Source organism: Prionailurus viverrinus, chromosome B4 (genome assembly GCF_022837055.1).
Source record: "Prionailurus viverrinus isolate Anna chromosome B4, UM_Priviv_1.0, whole genome shotgun sequence".
NCBI lineage: Eukaryota > Metazoa > Chordata > Mammalia > Carnivora > Felidae > Prionailurus > Prionailurus viverrinus.
In genome coordinates this window covers 41,347,286-41,369,628 of record NC_062567.1, presented here as the reverse complement: position 1 = coordinate 41,369,628, position 22,343 = coordinate 41,347,286, and the positions used below count along the sequence as shown (strand labels likewise).

The 22,343-nt window shown below is 37.4% G+C and overlaps 1 protein-coding gene across 1 annotated transcript; it reads right to left on the bottom strand.

Annotated features, from left to right (window-relative positions):
* Positions 1–14,178: 14,178 nt before the first annotated feature.
* On the bottom strand, positions 14,179–20,372 carry KLRD1 (killer cell lectin like receptor D1). The gene is made up of 6 exons (XM_047868471.1): positions 20,138–20,372; positions 18,743–18,835; positions 18,252–18,314; positions 16,571–16,722; positions 15,641–15,744; positions 14,179–14,838 (listed from the first exon to the last, which is right to left on the bottom strand). Exons 1-6 carry the CDS (start codon positions 20,142–20,144, stop codon positions 14,697–14,699), a joined length of 561 nt encoding a protein of 186 aa, XP_047724427.1. The 5' UTR covers positions 20,145–20,372; the 3' UTR covers positions 14,179–14,696.
* Positions 20,373–22,343: the final 1,971 nt, after the last annotated feature.

Genomic DNA, 22,343 nt, shown 5'->3' with positions numbered 1-22,343 from the left:
AATATTCAAGCTTGGAATAAGCTGCCTTAACCTAAACATTTCTCTTAACAAAACGTCAACACTTTCAAATTTGTTTGCACTAAAATTATCAGTTTTCTTTTAGCTTTCTAAACTATTTCATTTCTATATCTCTATATGTGTCCCCTTATAATGCCTAAAAATATTTATCTGTGCCTTCTAACGTTTTTTCTTTTACAAATTTTGCCAAGTGTTTGTTTTGTCAGCCTTTCAAAAGAACCAACCTGTTGCTTTGTGAATTCTCCCTACTGTTTACTTATCATAACCATCATAATCTAACTCATTCTTGTATTTATTACCTCCTTCCTTTTACTTGATTTGAATTGAAAGGACAATTGATTTACTTTATTGTACTTAATCTGCTCCTATCATTTAAAAAATTTTTTTAACGTTTATTTATTTTTGAGACAGAGAGACACAGAGCATGAACAGGGAGGGGCAGAGAGAGAGGGAGACGCAGAATCTGAAACGGGCTCCAGGCTCTGAGCTGTCAGCACAGAGCCCGACGCGGGGCTCAAACTCACGGACCGTGAGATCATGACCTGAGCCGAAGTCGGATGCTTAACCAACTGAGCCACCCAGGTGCCCCTGTTCCTATCATTTTAAATTGGTCTCTTGATTTATTAACTTCCCAGACCTTTTGGTACACAATAATTTCACTATCATTTATTTCTAAATAGCTGATATTTTTAGCTAAAATATCTTAGCAATGAATAGTTTATCTTTAATTTCTGTATATATGGAGATTTTAAAATGTATGCCTTTTATATGAATTTCTAAATTATATTCAGTTGTGAAACTGATCATCTTTATTTTTTATACTTTTTTTCACACTTCCTCTCTGTTTTATTCATGCCATGATTTGTCAAAGAAAATAGTCATTTGTTTTTCTTAAAGCCTTACATTCTATATTACCGTGATTGCTTCCTCTGAGTATTGTTTAACTGTTCCCCTACTCCCTAAATTTCCTGTTAACTGATAGTCCATATAGAGGATTGATTATATTCAGGTTCTCTCTGTTTGTTTTTGGTCAAAGAAATCTTCATGATGCGGTTTTGTTGCCAATATTTTATCTCCCAGGGTGGTAAATAATCCTGAGTTGCCCCATGTGTTACATAACTAAGATTATTTCATGGATTCAGATGCCATCAGCCTGGTCCTTGTAATAGAAGTTTCCTCATCAAAATTTCCCCTAATGGTTTTAAAATCAATTGATGCTTCCTGCCTAGATCCATTATATTATTAAGGTTTGGAAAATGGAAGTTTTCTAGTCCTATCATTCTTTCTGCATTTACTGGGTGGGATTGTCCCCCCAAAACTTCGTTTGTGAACTCTTCAAATTCTTTGAAATGAAATTCACAAACAGAAGGCAGAATAAATGTTTGGTTTTTACTAAATTTTCTGAATTTTCAGGCTAATCAGTTTTGTCTCTGATAATCTTTCATTGTGACCATAATTTTTCACATAAAATTATAAATTCAAGCAATCTTTGACATTTGATTTTTTTTCCATCTATAGCAATCATTACCATATTTCTGTTTAAACCTGTCATTATCATTTCAAAATTTAAAATTGCCAGTGGAAACACCTTTGAGTTGATTCCTGAGTCCTTTACACACTATTTCCATCTAAGTTTTGTTTTATAGCTTCTTTTGTGATCTGGCACAACAAATTATCCTAATGGGGTGTGTGTGTGTGTGTGTGTGTGTGTGTGTGTGTGTGTGTAATGCTTCCTGCTCTGTCTGAAGTTACTTACTTCTCCAAGGAATCCTGGTTGCCATTAATAACCGTTAATATTTGAAATGGTAATGTAGAGACTGGTGGTGTTTATTAGACTGGAAGGCCATTGTTTCTATAACTTTTGGTGTATCTCACTAAGAAATACATGTGTCATTTTAAAGGCCATACTTCTGTATTTCAATTCAAGTTTAAAATGATGGGCTTTTAATCCTAAATACTTTTATTTTTCTAGTTGGATCTTTTTTGTACACTGAATTCTTGTGATACCAATGCAATTGCTTATTTACTTTTTTCTACATCATGCATAAAATAATTTCAAAATGTCTTTACCAATATGATAACTGAAAAGACTGCCACATACTGTTTTTGACTGCTTGCAAATGTTTTTTTTTCTATAGAATACACTGGTTTTACATAAAAAAAAAACAGTAAGAAACCAGTGTATTTTAGTCACTTATATTTCTTTTTTCTGTACAATAGTACTACTAATTTGACATAGATTTAATTTGTTTCAGTTTCTTTTAAGTTTTTGTTGCCATTCATTGTTTGTTGTAGTTATTTGAATGCATTCTAAAGAATGCAAAATGTTTTCATTATTTCTCAGCAAATTCACCAAGTGGATAGTCCCATTGTGTCGATGAGAAAATTAAGGCTTTGAAAATAAAATCATTTGCTTGAGGCCTCAAATATAATAGGAATTCAAGTAAGAATTCAAATTCGGCTTTGTCTAAGCCCCTAGAACCTTTAAATCTGAACTACTTTACCATTGTCACTAATAAAACTACTTTTTTGGAAATATACACTTCTCTTAATGCTAGTGAAGGCTGTACTCTGAGTGAGTTCTAGCTGCATATATAACTTTGTGGATGTGTGTGGGAAAACAGAAGATCTCACGAGAGTCTCCACAGTCAATAAATATGCCAATACTGAATTAATGGAGGAGCAAGGGGCTGGAAGAGGCCTGGGTTTCTTTCACATAAAACTGATTTATAATATATAAGTCATTTATATTCAATTGTTCCTATGAAAAATACTTGATATTGGCTTTTCCCCCTAAATAACTCAATGTTGTTAGAATGTAGACTCACATAACCAGAAGTTCACGGTCGTGAAGAGTGATGCCCATGTTAAGAGCATGCTTTTTCTATACTAGAACTTTGTTGATCGTAATGTTGGTTTTTCACCAACATCTATCCTATTTCAGAACACTACCTTTCTCATAATCTAAATTTCTATATGTAGTTGTGACTATTTCTGGGTTCTATTCTTTTGATCTCTTTGTGTGTCATTTCCAACCACACTATTTTAATGGGAGGCTTTTGAGGCATGTTTCAATAATTAGTAGGTCTAGCATTTCCTTATAGCTATTTGCATTTCCTGTTTATTTTTCCATATGAACTTCAGTGTCCACTTGCCCAGATCCACCAGTCATTGGATCCTTATTTGGATCACTTCAAATTTATAAATCAATTTAAGAAAAGATCCTAGGGGTACCTGGTGAGTCAGTGGAGCATCCCACTTCGGCTCAGGTCATGATCTCATGGCTTGTGAGTTCCAGCCCCGCGTCAACACAGAACCTGGATCCTGCTTTGGATTCTGTGTCTCCCTCTCTCTCTGCCCCTCCCCTGGTCATGCTCTCTCTCTCTCTCTCTCCGTCTCTCTCTCTCTCTCAAAAATAAGTAAACATTAAAAACTAAAAAAGAAAAGAAAAGATCTTAACCCAAAATAGGTGCCCTTACCTTTTTAAAGTATATTTTTTGTCTCCCAGGAATGTTTTACATTTTTTTGTATAGATTTTTGAATAGTCCTTGTTAAATTATTCCCAAATATTTCATCTTATTTGTCATTAGTGTAAATAGGGTTTTTCATTCATCATGTCTTCTTACTGGTTTTATTTGTGTAAAGGAATGTTGTTTATTTTTGCATATTAACTCCCAACCTGTTAACTTATTTTTATTTCTTATTATTAGAGGAGTTAGGTTTATCATCAATTTTCTCATATTACTTAGGTATATTATCATACATGTGCAAATACAGAGAGTTTATATATATATATTTAGATTTCTCTAAATATATATAATATGAATATATATATTTAGATTGCTCTAAATATATATAAATATAAGTATATATTTATATATAATATATATTCTTTAATGTATATTAATTAATTTAATATATCAATTAATATATTGTATATATTATATATTTTTATAATAAATATCTATAATATAAATATATATTTAATAATAAAATTATATTATATATATTTAATAATAAAATTATATTATATATTTAGAGCAATCTAAATATATATATTTATATTATATACATTTATTATTAAATATATATTATATACATTTATTATTAAATATATATTTATATTATAGATATTTGATATTAAATATATATTTATATTATAGATATTTAATATTAAATATATAATATATACAATATATTAATTAATATACATTAAATTAATTAATATATATTAAATAATATATATTATATATTATTAAACATATATTATTTAAAGCATCTAAATATTTGTGTGTGTGTGTGTGTGTGTGTGTGTGTATATATATATCATATATCTTTCTACCTATAGTTTTTAGCCTAGGTACATTGGCTATACCACCAGAACAATGTTAATAAGGAGTGCAGATAATTCCAATGAAATACCTTAGGACTTTTTCTGCAAAGTAAAACCTTTAGAATCCTCACAAACACATGTACATATACATATGTACATGTACATATATACATACACATGCATAAATATATGTATGTACTTCATCCAGATAAGAAAGTATCCATACATTTCTACTTTTTCCAAATGTTAGATATCCAATATTTGTGGAGGTTTCAAATGCAGTTAAAAATAAGGCATATTTTGTACTGTCACTATTTAGTAGTCAATGCATATCTAAAATATCTACCATACTGATTTAGAGTCTGGCGCTTAACCGACTGAGTCACCCAGGCGCCCCAATTTGCTGTTTTAACAAACAACCGTAGCCCATAATAGCTGAAAAAGCGCAAGTGTAACAATCCTAACGCAGGGTCAGGTAAAAACGTGCAGAGAAAGAGTAGCACACTGGATCATTTAGAGCAACTGTAGCTTAACTTATTTTTGTGTTCAAATTTGCTGCCTTATATTAAGGGCGGCCTGTTAAAATCACCTTCTATCAATGTGCTACTATTTCTTCTTGCATCTATTGTCATTTTTATATGATATAGTCACCGTTACTGAATAGACTCATAACTGTTCAATCTTCAGAGTAGCAGGTATCCTTTAAGACTAGAAAGTGGTTTTTTTTGGCCTCACGGTATCCTCTTTAGAGGTGATTCTTTGCCTCTGTTCAGACCTCTGAGCAAGGTTCACAGCACCTGCGTTCTTATTGCTTCCGTTTGCCTTGTAAATCTCTGTTCATCACTTTACTTTGGGCAACCTACTGCTTTTCTGAGTTTCATCGACTTCTGCTTCATTTCACCCTTTTTTTTTTTTTTTTTTTTTGGTATTTCTGTTCTCTTTTATGACCGCGTGAGGATATTGTAGTTAATGTGCAGGGTGGCACTACCATTTTTATCAGTTTTGTGGTTGTTTTCTTTTTTCAGAGATTGACTTTGTAGGTAAAAAACAAAAAAAACAAAACAAAACAAAAAAAACAATCCTTTAATCACATCCTTGAATTGTTAAAGAGGTTTCATGTAGATGTAGTCTGTTTTTGGGTTTTGTTTTTTTTGTTTTTTGTTTTTTGGGGGTTCTTTTTTTTTTCCATTTTTATTCATTTAATGATCAAGGTTTCTAGTTAGAGAGCTCCCTCTTCTGTCCACTCTGTGCTTTTCTGTGCAGTTTCGTTTTTGGACGTCGACGTGCAAAGTGCGGTGGGGAGGGGCAGGCAAAGGCAGGTCTTTTTTCTTCTTTCTTTGGGATCCTTAAATCCTCAGAATTCTTCTTCTTCTTCTTTTTTACTTTCAGTCACATCTCTAAGAGGCATCGCCTCTTCTTTATTCTCTTTCTCTCAACAGGAAAAAAAAAAGTGTTTTTCCAAGTTTCTCACATGTCTTACGTTCCAAACCCCCTATGAACGACCAAGTCCCAAACTACGTGAAGTGCCCCGGAATTTATGAGTGCAGTTTAATCTTCCTGGATTGATGATGTCTGTGCTTCATCGACGTCTTCTGTTGTCTTTTTCATAGAACATTTTAAGGACGAATCCCCCGGGCGCTGCACCATTTGCATTGAGTAGTAGGCTGGAGAAAGAGCCCTGCTAAATTTCTTTTCTCTAGGTACAGCTGATTTGAAAGTGGTGGTGCTCAGAACCATCCAATGCTGAAAGGGCATGGGTCTTGCGTGGTTGCATTGGCTTTTCTTATTGATTTTATGTATCTGTGGGAGGGATGGGGGTGTTTGAAATCAGGCAGTGTCCTTGCAGTATGAAACTGGAGGCTTAGCCAGTGTGTTTATGAAAGCACCCTTTCTTTTAGATCCTTCCTCTAAAATGCACCTCATGGGGCGCCTGGGTGGCGCAGTCGGTTAAGCGTCCGACTTCAGCTCAGGTCACGATCTCGGGTCCGGGAGTTCGAGCCCCGCGTCGGCCTCTGGGCTGATGGCTCAGAGCCTGGAGCCTGTTTCCGATTCTGTGTCTCCCTCTCTCTCTGCTCCTCCCCCGTTCATGCTCTGTCTCTCTCTGTCCCAAAAATAAACGTTGAAAAAAATTAAAAAAAAAAAATGCACCTCATATTCTCATCCAGTAACAGCCTGCACAGAGACTCCTAAGTTTTCAGTGAATAAGCAATTCTAAAATGTTAACCTGAAGTCGCTAAGTTCTCCATGTACGCATTGGCTCTCTCGCGGTCCCTCTGTGTCATTTATTTAATGTTTTTGTCTGTTTTGTTTCTGTTTTTTAGAGAGAGAGTGCATGTGTGAGGGTGGGGGAGGGGCAGAGAGGGAGAGAGAAAAATCCCAAGCAGGCTCCAAAGGCAATGCAGAGCCCTACGTGGGGCTCAATCCCACCACCCAGGGATCATGGCCTGGGCCAGAGTTGAGAGGCGGCTGCTGAACCGACCGAGGCACACAGGCGCCCCAATTTGCTGTTTTAAAGGCTCTTTTAGCCCATAATGGCTGAAAAATGTAACTCTAACAACTTTAATGCAAGGTCAGGTAAAAATGTACAGAGAAAGAGTAGCAAGCACGCTGGATTTTACAACATAGGTTTTATTTACTTATTTATTTAATGTTGACTTTTGAGAGACAGAGTATGAGCAGGGGAGGGGCAGAGAGAGAGAGAAAGAGAGACAAAGAATCCGAAGCAGGTTCCAGGCTCTGAGCTGTCAGCACAGAGCCCGACGTGGGGCTCGAACTCACAAGCCGCGAGCACGAACTCACAAGCCTTGAGATCATGACCTGAGCGGAGGTCGGCCGATCAACCGAGTGAGCCTCCGGGCGCCCCTGCAACATAGGTTTTGTAGGAGCTAGAAGCATCTCGAAGAATATTGTTCAGAAAACCTCAGCAGGTAATTAGAGAATATTAAAAGCCCTAGCTAGTGCGATAAGAAGCTGTTTTATGGCACTGTTTTTACAATGGCAATCCCTCTCCCAGTCGTGAGATGAATCTTACACTCACACAGGGTGATATTTGTGTCCATTTAAATCCAGTTAAACTGCATTTGAGTGTAATTCAAATCTGATTTAGATATACGTTAGAGGTAGAGTGAATTAATCTCTATTTTACATCACTTAAGGCCATATATATATATATATATATGCATGTAAATTATAAATCTATAATATGCTTATTTTTATTTATACTTCTAGGGGAAAAAATTAACCACATGACATCAGTAAGATGGCAAAATAGGAAATCCCAGACCCTACTTCCAACCACAAACACACCAATTCAATAACAATTCACAGGCAAAAACTGAGAGGTTTTATGCAGCCAGGGTGAATGCAAAACTACCCACTTGGAAGCCAGCAGGAAAAACTGAGACGCCCTCTTGTCATAATGTTTACCCCTGGTTCAAGTCTATTCAATCAGGAGGAAACTCCCAGTTCTCATTTTTCCCTGTGGGAGGGAGGGGGTAGACTGAGTGTCTAAATGCCCTAACTTTTCCCGGGGCCACCCAAATGACCGGATTCTGTGTAGCCTATTTCAGAGTGCTGATGACACCCAGCATAATCCAGCTTCAGTGAGAACAATGACGGTAGGGTAGCCTGGCAGTCATCATCATCTCCTTTTTCTAACATGTTTCTCATGTCCCTATAAGGCTTCAGTAGAAGCCTTCAGTCTTTCTAGACCTTCCAGCTTCTTTTTTTTTTTTTTTAATTTTTTTTTCAACGTTTTTTATTTATTTTTGGGACAGAGAGAGACAGAGCATGAACGGGGGAGGGGCAGAGAGAGAGGGAGACACAGAATCGGAAACAGGCTCCAGGCTCCGAGCCGTCAGCCCAGAGCCCGACGCGGGGCTCGAACTCACGGACCGCGAGATCGTGACCTGGGTGAAGTCGGACGCTTAACCGACTGCGCCACCCAGGCGCCCCTAGACCTTCCAGCTTCTATCCACTGCCATGGTTCAAGCACTCAGCTTATTTTTTTTTTTTTCTTTATGGTAGTTCCTCTCTTCTGAGTGCCAAAATCTGAATCATCTATTGCCACGTAATGCATTATCCCAACACTTTGTAGCTTAGAAATAAACAGGTATTATATCACACAATTTCTGAGGGTTAGGAATCTTTGAACAACCCAGAAGAACGAATCTGGCTCATGGTGTCTCATGAGGTTTCCATCAAGAGGCTGTCTGGGCCTGTGTCCTCTGAAGGCTTGTCTAGGGCTGGAGAGTCAGAGGCTGTTAAAGAAGAAGAGGTCTCATTACTTGCAGTTGGACTTCACTTGCTTGCTGGCTGTCCATGAGAGGCTTCAGTTCCTTGTCACATGGTCCTATCAGCAGAGTTTCTCATCATACAGTAGCTGGCTTCCCCCAGATCAAGTGATAGGGGAGAGAGAAGAGAAGAAGCCATACTATCTTATATGATCTAGCCTTAGAAGTGGCGTATTTTCATTTCTGCTGTATTCCACTGGTGACCCAGATCAACCCTGGTACAGTGTGGAAGGAAATTATGTAAAAGCAAGTACACCAGAAGCTGAGTATCAATGGCAGATACCTTGTAGTTTGGCTAACACACATACTTTGTGGATTTTCACCTTTTAAAATGAACGCATAATATCAGACACAACTGTTTTCTTTAAGTGTATTCATTTTACTCTGAGAGAGAGAGCGCACAAGTGTGGGCAGGGAAGAAAGAGAGGGAGAAAAAGAGAGAGAGAGAGAGAGAGAGAGAATCCCAAGCAGGCTCTGCACTGTCAGCACAGAGCCCCATGTGAGGCTTGAGCTCACAAACCGTGAGATCGTGACCTGAGCCGAAATCACGAGTGGGATGCTTAGCCAACTGAGCCACCCAAGCACCCCAAGACACAACTGGTTCTATACGGCAAATTTTATAAGTACATTTACGACTAATAAGATGTGACAAGGCAAGAAGGAAAGTAGGATTGGTGCCTGCATATTCTCCTTTTGGACACTTTGGTAAGGGTTTGCAATCTATGGCCTGTTAGACCAAATTTCTCCCACCATCTGTTTTTGGAAATGAAGTTCTTTTGTAACACAGCCAAACCATTCATTTATGTATTATCAATGCCTTCTTTTGCACCACGATGGCAGACTTGAATAGTTCCACAGAGACTGGTCCACAAAGTTGGAAATATTTACGATCCAGTTCTTCAGAGAAAGCATTCTAACCCCGGCACTAAGATATGAAGAGAAAAAATTCAAAAGGCCTAAAATTGTGGAAATGAAAACGGGGATTTAGATATTCCAAAGCTTTAGGTAACTGAAAGAAATCATAAGGCTTCAATTAGCATACCCATAGAAGGCTTTAAAAAAGGGCAAATGAGGGGCGCCTGGGTGGCGCAGTCGGTTAAGCATCCGACTTCAGCCAGGTCACGATCTCGCGGTCCGTGAGTTCGAGCCCCGCGTCAGGCTCTGGGCTGATGGCTCAGAGCCTGGAGCCTGTTTCCGATTCTGTGTCTCCCTCTCTCTCTGCCCCTCCCCCATTCATGCTCTGTCTCTCTCTGTCCCAAAAAATAAATAAACGTTGAAAAAAAAATTAAAAAAAAAAAAAGGGCAAATGATATAATACAACAGGAGGGAATTCAAGTAAGAATTTGGGACGAAAAAAACATGCAGGACCAAACTCCCCAGTGTTCTTACTTCCACAAAGGTATGATTCATACCCAAATGAAACTGCTGATATTTGTGCTGGTATTTATGTGACAAAACTTGGTTTTAGGAGAGCTCAGGCAGAAGTTTACTGCAGAGTCTGCTTACATAGCGGAGACAGGATATCTAACCAATTATCTCAAGTATAAGTTATAAATAAACAAATTGGTTCTAGGTGCTACACAGGAAGTTTGAACTTTAAAAAAACTTACCGTAAGTTTTTTTCTGTTAGTTTTTCTGTTAACTAACTTAGTTGTTTAGTTAGGTAGCTAACTCACTGCCCTAATCATGGCCAAGAGTCAAAAACCAACTTTTAGGGGCACCTGGGCATCTCAGTGGGTCAAACATCCAACCTTTGATCTCAGCTCAGGTCTTGATCTCAGGGTTCTGAGTACAGACCCCACGTGGAGCCCATTTCAAACGAAACAAAACAAACGAAAAACCACCAACTCTTAAGTATCTCTGAAGATAAGCAAAGAACTGTCTCAAGCCAGCTATACAAAAACTCCGTCTTTAATAGGTAACTTAAATGTCAGTAATGGAGGAATTAAGAATTAATGTATTGGAAAAAATTTTTTAAAAAGTATTATTTGTCCTCACTTTTATGAATTCGATTCCTGGTTATCTCACCAGGAATCAAAAGGTAATGTTTAAATGCAATAAACTATGTAGCAGCACTTACAATGTATATTTTAGGGGACGTTCGTATGGTAGACAGATGACTCTCAAATTCCCATGACCTGGTGTATGTCTATACAGTCCCCTGCCCTCGAGTTCAGTGGGATTTATGAAGGTGATGGGGGGTTGCTCTGTGATTAGGTTACACTAAATGGCAAGATTTGGCTATTTTTCAGGTGTGATTAAGGTTACAAATTAGTCAATTTTTAGTTAGTCAAAAGAGAATATTGTAGGTACACCCGACTTAATTAGTTGAATACTTAAAAAAAAAAAAAGACTCCAGAGGTGAGAAAGAGAGAGGAGTGGGCACCTTCTGGGCTGAAGAAGTAAGCATTCCCGGAGTGACTGTCTATGGAGGGGGCAGCCACTGGGGGGTGAGGGTCTAAGTCCTAAGTCCTACAACCGAAAAGAACTGAATTCTGCCACCAGCTTGAATAAACTTGGAAAAGGACTCTGAGTTTCAGATAAGAATGCAGCCTGGCCAAGACCTTGATTCCAGCCTTGTGAAGCACTGAACTAAGGACTAAGCCAGGCCCAGCTCCTGACCCATAGATACTATGACATACAAACGTATGCTATTTCAAGTTTCTTAATCTACCGTAATTTGATATGCAACAATATGTAACATGTATTACACATATTGAGGGTAATACACCTAGGTACCAGGATAAAATTAAGGAAGGATAAGCTGACTCTTGGCATATTATATTGTTATTTTGTGGGGTTTTGTTTTGAACATTTCCTCGCCCTCTGTCATTAGTTTTACATTCAACCCTGAGATATTTATTCAGCTAGGTCCATCCATGTGCATTAGCCCACTTCATAACAAAAAAAAAAAAACAAACAGAGAACAAAAGTAAAATAATGTGTCTCCCTCCCCCCTCCCAAATATATCAGAAATTACATGTTAGGAGGGAAAAGAGATGTTTGGTAGAAAGACCTTTACATAAAAGAAGTCTTTCCTATCCCAGTGATGACAAAGATATTTTCAGGATGAAGGAAAGCAGCCTGCAGGTACAAGTGGGAGGAAGAATAGTAAAAATGAAATGTGGTTGGGGCAACTGGGTGGCTCAGTCAGCTGAGCGTCCGACTCTTGATTTTGGCTCGGGTCATAATCCCAGCGTCTTGGGATGAAGCCCCGCATTGTGCTCTGAGCTGAGCGGGAAACCTGCTTAAGATTCTCCCTCTCTCTCTCTCTCTCTGCCCCTCTCCCCTATTTGTCCTCTCTTTTTCTCTCTAAAGTAAAAATAGATAGCTAGATGATGATGATAGATAGGTGATAGATAGATAGATAGATATAGATGATAGATAGATAAAGTGTGTGCCTGACGGTCATAGACTCAGTGTCACCAATATGATAGGATGATGCTAGGAGAAAGATAGACTACTGTGGGGGACTAGCACTCTCCTTTCTATCATAAGGCCCGAAAATGATATGGGGTTTGAAAAGAACACCTGAGCTATAATTGGGAGGCTACAGGAATTTTCCCATCTCGATAGAGACAATTCTTGACATAGATTACTCTCTGAAATTAGATCCCATCCATCGTATTTAGCACCTTCTGTTTCCTCATTGTGCTTGAGATCATAATGAATATATGTGAGTTCTCAGTAAAAAGGCAAATTGAGCTCTAGGCACCTCACAGATTCATCCTGGACAAAATTATAAAAAGTAGACTATCCTTGCTTCACTACAGAGAAAACCACTCTAAGTAGAAAAGCAAACAAAAAACCCAGAGGAAAATTGCCTTATGGGAGGAGGAGAGGAAGGTGGGATATTGGGACAGAAAACTAGTGATTTTCATTATTAGCTTATCTATGCTATTGTTAATGTAATTGAATTTTTTGAATTTACATGGACAAAAAAGCCCAAACATTTTAAATACCCAGAGAGGGCAATGTGTGTTCTCCTAGTCCAAGTTACACGTTTGATTTATATCATCGTGTCTTTTTCATGATAAAACTTAGTCATACTTCTCCTAATCTTCATATGAGAATGTGAAAAGTTCACCTGGTTGTCTTATTATATTTATATTTTAAGAACTAAAACACACAAGGCCCCTTTCTCTTCCTCTTTATTAAAAATCAACTTGAGGTTCTTATTATAATTCAATTGAAATATAGAAATAGAAAGCAAAGAGACACGTCAATATAAAATTTTTAAGATGTACATACAAGAGTTTTACAAAAGAGAATTGGCTTTTTATATGTGTGAGGTTAGGAAAACCCCATCCAGGTCATAGATACGTGGCCTTATTATGTTCTCACCCCTTCTTTGACACACTCAGAATCCCCACAGTTAAGTGGTTTGTTCCTCCCCCACAGAGAAAGGGAATTGTTCAATATTTGACACAACTTTTAGGGAAAAGGTTTGGGATTTATTAAAGATTAATATCTTCAGTGTACACCTGAGTGACCTTTTACTGATGGATAAGCCTAAGGCAAGAGAGATTGTAGAGTGAAAAAATAAGTATTGCAAATGTATGTGATCAGGGCTTAGATTCCATTTACCCTTGCAAAATCTAAAAGCCAGAGATTCCCAAATAGGGAAATCTTATTTGGACAAAGATTCAAAATTGTTCTGCAGAGCTCAAGACCATCAAGAGAAGAAACACAAATATGTTCCCTTCTGAAGTCGGATGATACACATGAGAAAGATGTCATATGACGCTCTAAGCTCTAAATTAAAACAAATAGATATAGAGCTATCCAGAAAGAACTAAGTTCCAGAAAAGTAAGGTGAAGATAGGACTTTCCAATTCAGTGTGCCTTACAAAGAACTGAAATGACAGTGATACGTATCATTTGACATGAATTATTTTATTTGAATTTCTACAGAGAAAATTTACAGGAATATACACATAAAAATATATTACATGTAATATTGAACATATGCATTAAATCAAAATATTCTTTTCTAGACCTTGATGCTTTATAATTTCAGGTATAGGTGCACAAATTTCATCCATTTTATTATTTATTTATTTTTAAATTTACATCCAAGTTAGTTAGCATATAGTGCAATAATGATTTCAGGAGTAGATTCCAGTGATTCATCCCCTGTATACAACACCCAGTGCTCATCCCAGCAAGTGTTTTCCGTAACGCCCCTTGCCCATTTAGCCCATCCCCCCCATCCAATCTCTCCAGCAAGCCTGTTTGTCCTCTGTATTTAAGAGTCTCTTATGATTTGTCCCCCTCCTTGTTTTATATTATTTTTCCTTCCCTTCCCTTATGTTCATCCATTTTGTATCTTAAATTCCTCATATGAATGAAGCCATATGATATTTGTCTTTCTCTGACTGACTAATTTCGCTTAGCAAAATACCTTCTAGTTCCATCCACATCATCGCAAATGGCAAGATTTCATTCTTTTTGACTGCTGAGTAATACTCCACTGGGCATATATACCACATCTTCTTTATCCATTCACCTGTCAATGGACATTTGGGCTCTTTCCATACTTGGGCTATTGTCTACAGCCCTGCTCTAAACATTGGGGTGCACGTGTCCCTTCGAAACAGTCCCTTCGAAACCTGTATCCCTTGGATAAGAACCGAGTAGTGCAATTGCTGGGTCGTAGGGAATTTCATCAGTGTTAAAACACAGGATTTCAAATATATGAAAATTGTGTCATAAGACATAATTTGAAACATTTTACAGATCCCTAAGGCAGATAATTAGCAACAATACAAGAGGTAAAGTCATATACTTAGTACTGCTGAACCTTCATTACCCACCCCTTCCACTCCAAGAAACACCTAAATAGGCTGTTGCTTACATGTACAATTTTTTTAATGTTTATTTATTTTTGACAGAGAGAGAGAGAGAGAGAGAGCATGAGTAGGGGAGGGGCAGAGAGAGAGGGAGACACAGAATTTGAAGCAGGCTCCAGGCTCTGGGCTGTCAGCACAGAGCCTGACACGGGGCTCAAACTCACAAACGGCAAGATCATGACCTGAGCCGAAGTCGGAGGCTCAACCGACTGAGCCACCCGGGCGCCTCAGCTGTTGCTTACATATAAAACGATATGTACTTCCACAGGGTTCATCCAAAGCACTTCGATCTGGGCTATACAGTACACATTTCTTTGCACTTAAATTTTGAATTAATGGCAATCTGTAACAAAAAATAAAATGTTAACATATTAGATAAGGGAATAATATTCAGGAGTAGTGTTTTTAATTAAATGACAGAACTTTTAAAAGCACTTGAATGTGATATTAACATAATGAGCCCAATTTTTTACTCAGAAGCCCCGTTTTCACGATTCCAGAGTGCAATATTACAAAAACTGTTGTCCCTATAATCAACAGCATTGAGGTCAAAGATTTTCTCTTTCTGCTGTTGTTATTAATGGTTTTGATATACAATATACTTTGCTTCTATTTTGTTTAGAGATGTACCGGCTAATGTAGTCCAGGAAAACAAATCCAAGCATAAAATTTGTCACTGTCTGACGCTGCAAAACCCATGCTTATGAATGAAAATGAGATCCAAAGCTTACAAATATACAGAAAATAAGCTCAGGATATTTGAAATATGGGAGGATGCTGAGACTATCGGGCTTAATAAGAGAATAGAAAATAATAGATATACTATTTTCCCTGGACAGCTCTGTGAATGTGAACACCTGTAGATGCACATACACATCCGAATGCTTACACAAGGCAGAAAAAAAGAAAAATGTTGAAAGCTGTTTCATGGTCACAAATACACTAACCTCATGACATTTGAGCATAAATTTGAATGTTCTAGATGGAGCTAAAATTCACGTTCTGTTATATCTCCTCTCTTTTCTGTATTTGCATGCCTTAGACAGGTTATCCTTGCTACAGTGTTCCCGAATGTCACATTCTCTGGTGACATCTACAGATAAATGCACAAAGAACTGAAAAGACCTTGACTGCCAGAAACTTACAGATCTTGGGAGACGTTGGAGTTGTTTTCCCACAACCAGGCACGATGTTTTTCACTGTAACGGAGCCCAATCCAGTAAAAGCTTGTACTGGACCTCATAAAATGCTGATTGGAAACAGAGACAAACACATTAATCTAATCTGAATCTACTCTGGGAATAATGTACTTTTAACAAAGTGGCAGCATCAGATTGAGACTTCTAATCACACAAACTGAGATCATTCTTAATGTCCAGTTTAAAAAGTATAGGCACTTGCCTCATATTTTCTTCCTTATCAGGCCCATTCATTTGTGATCGATAAACAAATACCATTAAATATTCCTTCTCAAAAGAATAAAAAACGTTAGAAAAAAAGTTAGAGTTTTCCTGGAACACCTCCTTCACAGAAGATTACAATCAAATTCAATCCCACATCAACAGTATCTTCAGAAGCAAATTTCATAGATATACTTGACTCAACTTATATTCGGAACAGATTCTTCACGCAGCTTGAGAAGTTTTTCACCTTTTCTTAAATTGAATAATTTTTTGATCATACTTTCCGTACTTATTGCACATTATATCTTGGAATGATGACAAAAGACATATATTACAAAAGAAATTATAAATTCAATTTACAAACTAAAACTTACAAACTTGTTTTATTAGTCTTTGCATAAAAATAATGGCCTTTATTTGTTCTTTGAATTCTCTCCAAAAAGTTCCTTGTACTTTATCTGTACTCTAACTTGATATTTATTCCTATGATATAAATCAATTTTATGTAGGTTTTATAATGATTGTTTCAAGGTGTCGCGAATGATTTAAGTCATTAGTTCAAATATAACCATCCATTTACTACCCACTTAAAGATAAATCTAAGTATACCGCTTACTTAGCATATTTTCATACATCAAAAAAAAATGTAGGAAACCAGAATTAAATACATGCCAATTCATCTGTGTTTTGAATCTGAAGTAGACTGGAATTCTGAGAAGCACAGAAATCACGACTCTCTTCCCAAGTTTTTAATTCAGTAGAAAAGAAGTAGCAGTTGCATTGGTTCCCAATCCACTTTTCTTGGCAAAAACAACAGTCAGCTTCTAGGAGAAAAAAAAAACCAAAACATACGTGATGACATTCAATTTTTTCAATGCTATTTACCCACCCAAAAATCACTTGTTACTTATGCACCATTTCCCACAAATCTTCTTCGAGAATCTACTATGCGTACCTTAGTTCAGGGGACATTAATGCAAACAAGTCAGACTTAACCTTTTTTCCTAAAAGCGATTATATTCTAGAGATAGAGTCGGAACTCTGTCATTTCCAATCATTTGTCAATTATATTTCATGATAACTTAGGTAAGTATGCAAGAGAATAAGTAAGTATGTTAGAATATTGGGTAGCAGAGTGTAAATTGCAGGGTGACTAGAAGAGCTTTCGAGGATGTGACTCATAATTGAGCTCCGCTGTGTGAACTAGATGAAAGAGGTATTTAAGGGAAACTATTTCCTGAGTCAGAAAAGAATATGGCACATTGGGAGAAAATTCCAGTGTTTGGGATATCTTATTTTCAAAATAAAGATAAATGAAACAATTAGCTTGAAGTCTACTCCTACAGTTGGACAGTGATAGCGTCTTGAACGTTTGCTATCCTCGGTGATGAAAGTCAAGACACAGGGTAGGCACTCAAATCTTTTTCAAATGAGTGGTGCCCAAGTGTAGGTAGGGTAGAAAGGTAGTGGTTCCCAGGAGCTGGAGAGTGGGGTAAATGGAGAGATGTTGGTCAAAGGGGACAAACTTCCAGTTAGAAGGTGAATAAGTCCGGGGGATCTAATGCACAGAGTTAAGGTCATAGTTAGAAATACTGTATTATATACTTGTAAGTTGCTAAAAAAAAAAAAAAGTAGATCTTGAATGTTTTCGCCACAAAAAAAGAAATGGTAATTATGTGACATGATAGAGGTACTACTTAATGTTATGGTAGTAACATATTGCAACATATGTGTGTATCAGATCAATTTCTCCCATACTTTCACCTTACACAACGTGATATGTCAGAATCTCATTAGGGATGCAAAAATGCTAAGGGAAGAAAAAAAAGGTAAATTAAGTGTTACATGATCACAGAAGATGGTGAGACAGTTTGGAGAGCGTTTGGAAAAAATACCTAAAAAATTGGACTTTGAGCTGGCTTTCCCTGGATAAGTAGGGACTAAAATTGCAGAAACATGTGCACTCTATTGTGAGTCAGGTAAGAAGCAGAAGCAAAGTCAAAGAGATGTAAAAGTATGGGTTATGAGCAAACCGGCAGGCGATTAGGATTAACTGTAGTATTTACTGTAATCTAGTTTTGATTTGTTACAGCACTAATATAACATGGGCACTTAAATAGGGAAAAAAAATGTCATTTAGGCTAATATGTTCCTTATTGCTTAAATAGGTAAAGTATGCACGTTCAGTGTAATTTAACAGTTTTTACATTAGAGAATAATGAAATGTGACTATCCTACAATTATCAGGCAAACTCGTATTACTAAGTGTACATCATGTTCTGTGTGAGAAAAACAAGAAACTGCTTATTCTATCCTCTACCAACACTAAGGTTTTCCAAAGTATGAAACCTACCTTTCTGGATTTCTGTGGTTAGTCCTGGAGACATTGTTGGCTGAATACTTTGTTTAGTAAGCACTGTAAGAAACGATTAGACATTTACTTCTTTAGATGCAAGTTTATGAAATAATGACATATTACACATTAATACAATGAATAAATAAAATTATTAATAAAATTTAAAAAATGAAGCCTTTTAGTTAAATGTTTCATCACAGTTGTGGTCTTTATAAAAACTTGTCTAGAAAAACTTACAATTTTTCAGGGCGCCTGGGTGGCTCAGTCAGTTAAGCATCCGACTTCGGCTCAGGTCATGATCTCATGGCTGGTGAGTTCCAGCCCCACGTCAGGCTCTGTGCTGACAGCTCAATGCCTGGAGCCTGCTTCGGATTCTGTGTCTCCCCCGCTCTCTCTCTGCCCCTCCCCCACTCACACTCGCTCCCCCTCTCTCTCTCTCAAAAAAATTAAACATTTAAAAAATTAATAAAAAAAAAAAGAAAACTTACAATGTTTCAGCAAAATCCCCGTAGTAGCCATCAAGGAAAGGCAGATTACTCCTAAAATGCTGGAAATCAAATTCCATGGATTGATCTGAGAAGCTGTGGTAAAGGAGAGGTCCAATGATGACTCAAAAAACAAACCCGGGAGGTGAAGTTCTTAAAAGCAACACAGGGAGAGAGACTCCAAGAAGTTCTTTCATTTGGTAGCCCAATCATCTTGCCAATGAAACAGGAGAATGAGAATATCGTATTCAGAACTCCAGCCAATAGCAACAGCTTTACGTGGTGTAATTTATTCTTTAGCGAGATTATCTGTTAACTCTTCTCCTTTACCAGTCCTGTCTCAGGAAAGTGGATTTACAATTTATTTCCTAATTCAGCAAAGAAGCTTAGGCATTTGGGGTAAGAAGAAATCAAGTGGCATCACGTTGTGTTCTATGGGCTTACGTAACAGATGCTTGTGTTGCTTTTCTCGACAAAACCCACAAGATAATAGGAGTCCCATTAAGTAGGTGAGAAAACTTAAGATCCGTTAATAATGTTATTTGTCTCGAGGTATAAAAGCGGGTATGTATCTAAGTCAGAAAGCCAATGAAAGCTTGGCTAGGCCCAGTGTCTTTTACCCAGCATACTTGATCACCCCCACAAAAGGACTTGGAAATGTGCCCTTCTATTCATCTCAATGTGTTCTCTGCCGAAGAACTATCTGGCTGCTTGCAGCTTTGTAGAGATTTTATAGGTAAGGGAACACAGGAGCCTTCTGGACCTAGGCTGGGGAAGGGGGTTCCCCAACCAATGCATGGGTAATACTTCAGTGACCTGGATTCACTTCACCATACATTAAATTATGATATATACACAACCATTTTTTTTTTGCAACAACATTACACTTTCTCCTACCAAAACTTACTTGCTTCTGGGCATTGTAGGCTAAAACAATTTAAAATTGGGAGACTTGGCATTAACATTAGCATCCTCTCGAAGAGTATTGTCACTAACAAACAGTCCAATGTGCCAAACTATTAATCTAGGTGATTTGCGGTGTCACAACCTCAACACTTTAACAAGTGTTAAAAGAACACTTGTAAGCATTGTCCTTAATATGTGGCATTTTCTAGTTACTTCTGTACCAGCGTTACGTTGTTCATAATTTATCAGTTCGCATTAGAGTTTAGAGCTATCCCTGTCAGAAGCCACTCTTTAAACCTGCTGGAAAAGCTCCAAAAAAATCATTTCTAAGTTACAGGTGAAGAATCAGAACTGGAAAGTGCTGATACCTGGAAAGCCTAAAAACATCCACTTTTTTCCCTAAAAGCACCGCCCTGATATTAGCCATGTCCATGAGACACCCTTTCTGGCTAATTTCATTTTTAAAAATGCGATGACTTGAGCCTCACATACCTGCCATAAGGAATGTTCCAGTGTCGACGCTGGCAAAGCACAATTTGTGCTTACTCAAGAAGAATGGTGTTGTGTTGGTTCACGGAGCCGAGCTGGAAGCTAAAGAATTCAAAAGTTATGTATGAAGAAACTTAACAGAAAAAAAAAGAAAAGAAAAATGATATATTCGGGCAGTTCTTGAATCTTCTATTGGTGAATGCATAGTATGAACAAGAAGCAGTCAAGTCACTTCTAAAATGTTTCCGGAAACACAACACAGGAAATTCTCACCATACGTGTGTAATGCAAACGCTTTGACTATTATAAAAGAAAATGAGAGGGATTTTTTTTAAAACATATGAACATCAAAGACGTCTTTAAAAATCATTTGGAAAATGGGAAATCTGGGGTTTTCATCCTTTGAGCATACTGGTAATCTGGGTCGAGATGAACTGTTATACTGTTTCCTTTGTTTTCTTGTCTCAAATGTCATACCCTGAGGCTTTACCTTTAGTAAAATGCTATGAAATGCAAATTGCCTTGGTGTTACCTCAAGTTAAACTCAAAAAAAGACTTCAGAAGAGCGGCAGAACCACCAGACATGTAACAGATTATGGGAGAAAACAGAGCCATCTTCCCAAAAACAGGTGCTAAGTGAATGTCTGACCTAAGATGGTAAGGAGTCCATAATGCGCTAGTTAGAAACACAGTCAAACGTGTAAAATAAATCCCAGTCCCTGCGGCCCCAAATACACAAACTGTCACCTATTTATTTCTGCCTATCCAGCTCTGGGCACACCGCGTGCTGAGAAAAGTAAATGAATGCCACCAGACTCAGCTATTTAACCTCCTGCTCCCAGATCATTTTCTGTTGTAATAAATGAGTAATCACATGACTCATCTCTCTCCCTCTCCCTCTAACTCTCTTGCTCTCTTTGCCCATCCTCTTATGGATTATGAATCAGCGCCAAACTGTACTCATCTTACGAGACATCAGCACACAAAGGTATTAAGCAACGCTTCCTTCCTAAGTCGTTAGACATCCCATCCTGGGACGTCTGAATTCAACAGAACTTTGTGGGTGAAACACTTGGGCATGTCCTACAGTTTGTATGGTCGGCACGAGTTTCAAATGCAGCCATAAGAAGAACTTCTTTCTTAAAAGGATGGACTATTTTTGCGTTCATACCTCTAATATGGTTCCACATTTTATTTCAGAGATGTCAAAAAACTACATTATTTTAAACAAATGGTAGAAATGAGTTAAAATTGTTCTGATTCAAACAAGAGTTTAACTGATTGTTGAATAAAACAATGGATGGGGATGAAATTCTCTTCTATTTTAAAGCCACGTAATAAAGTTATGATTGCCTATTTTATCTCCAATCACCGAAAATCCAAAACATGAACCTAATAACTTTATTTAAATGAAACATCGCATGGTAAGAACATTGAATCCATGTTTTTGTTCATGATTAAAGCCATTTTATTTTCACAGAAACACAGGTTGGTGTATTTTATTATTTAATAAAGATCTATTTTTATTCATTGTAAATTTTCCTGAGAGTTTCATAACCTGTCTCCAGAAACCTGAATTTTAGGCTGTTCATGAAATCTGTTAAGACATCTTATGTCAGTTTTATAATGAGTATTTTAGGGTACAATAAATAAGCAGATAATTTATCCAAAAGTCCGTTCAGTGGGGCTCCTGGGTGGCTCAGTTGGTTGAGAATGTGACTCCTGATTTAGGCTCAGTGACTGATCCCTGAGTTGTGGGATGAGTGCTGCATCTCAGCGGGGAGCCTCCTTAAGATTATCTCTCTCTATGGGATGCCCGGGTGGCTCAGTCGGTTAAGCATCCCACTCTTGACTTTGGCTCACGTCATGATCTCACCATTCTTGAGTTCAAGCCCTGAGTTGGGCTCTGCACTGACAGCACAGAGCCTGCTTGGGATTCTCTCTCCCTCTCTCTCTGCCCCTCCCCTGCTCGTTCTCTCTCTCTCTCTCAAAATAAATAAATAAACATTAAAAAAAAAAAGCTTTATAGAGAGTCTCTGTCTCTCCCCCTCTGCCACTCTCCCTCCCTCGCACATTCTCTCTCTCTCTTTCAAATAAAAAAGAAAATAAAAAAGAACTTGAAAGTTCACTCAATGTCTAACAATCAAATTGAAAGTGTTCAGCTTAATTTTGAAGTATTCTTCAGTATCTCCCAAAGGAAAATGTGTGA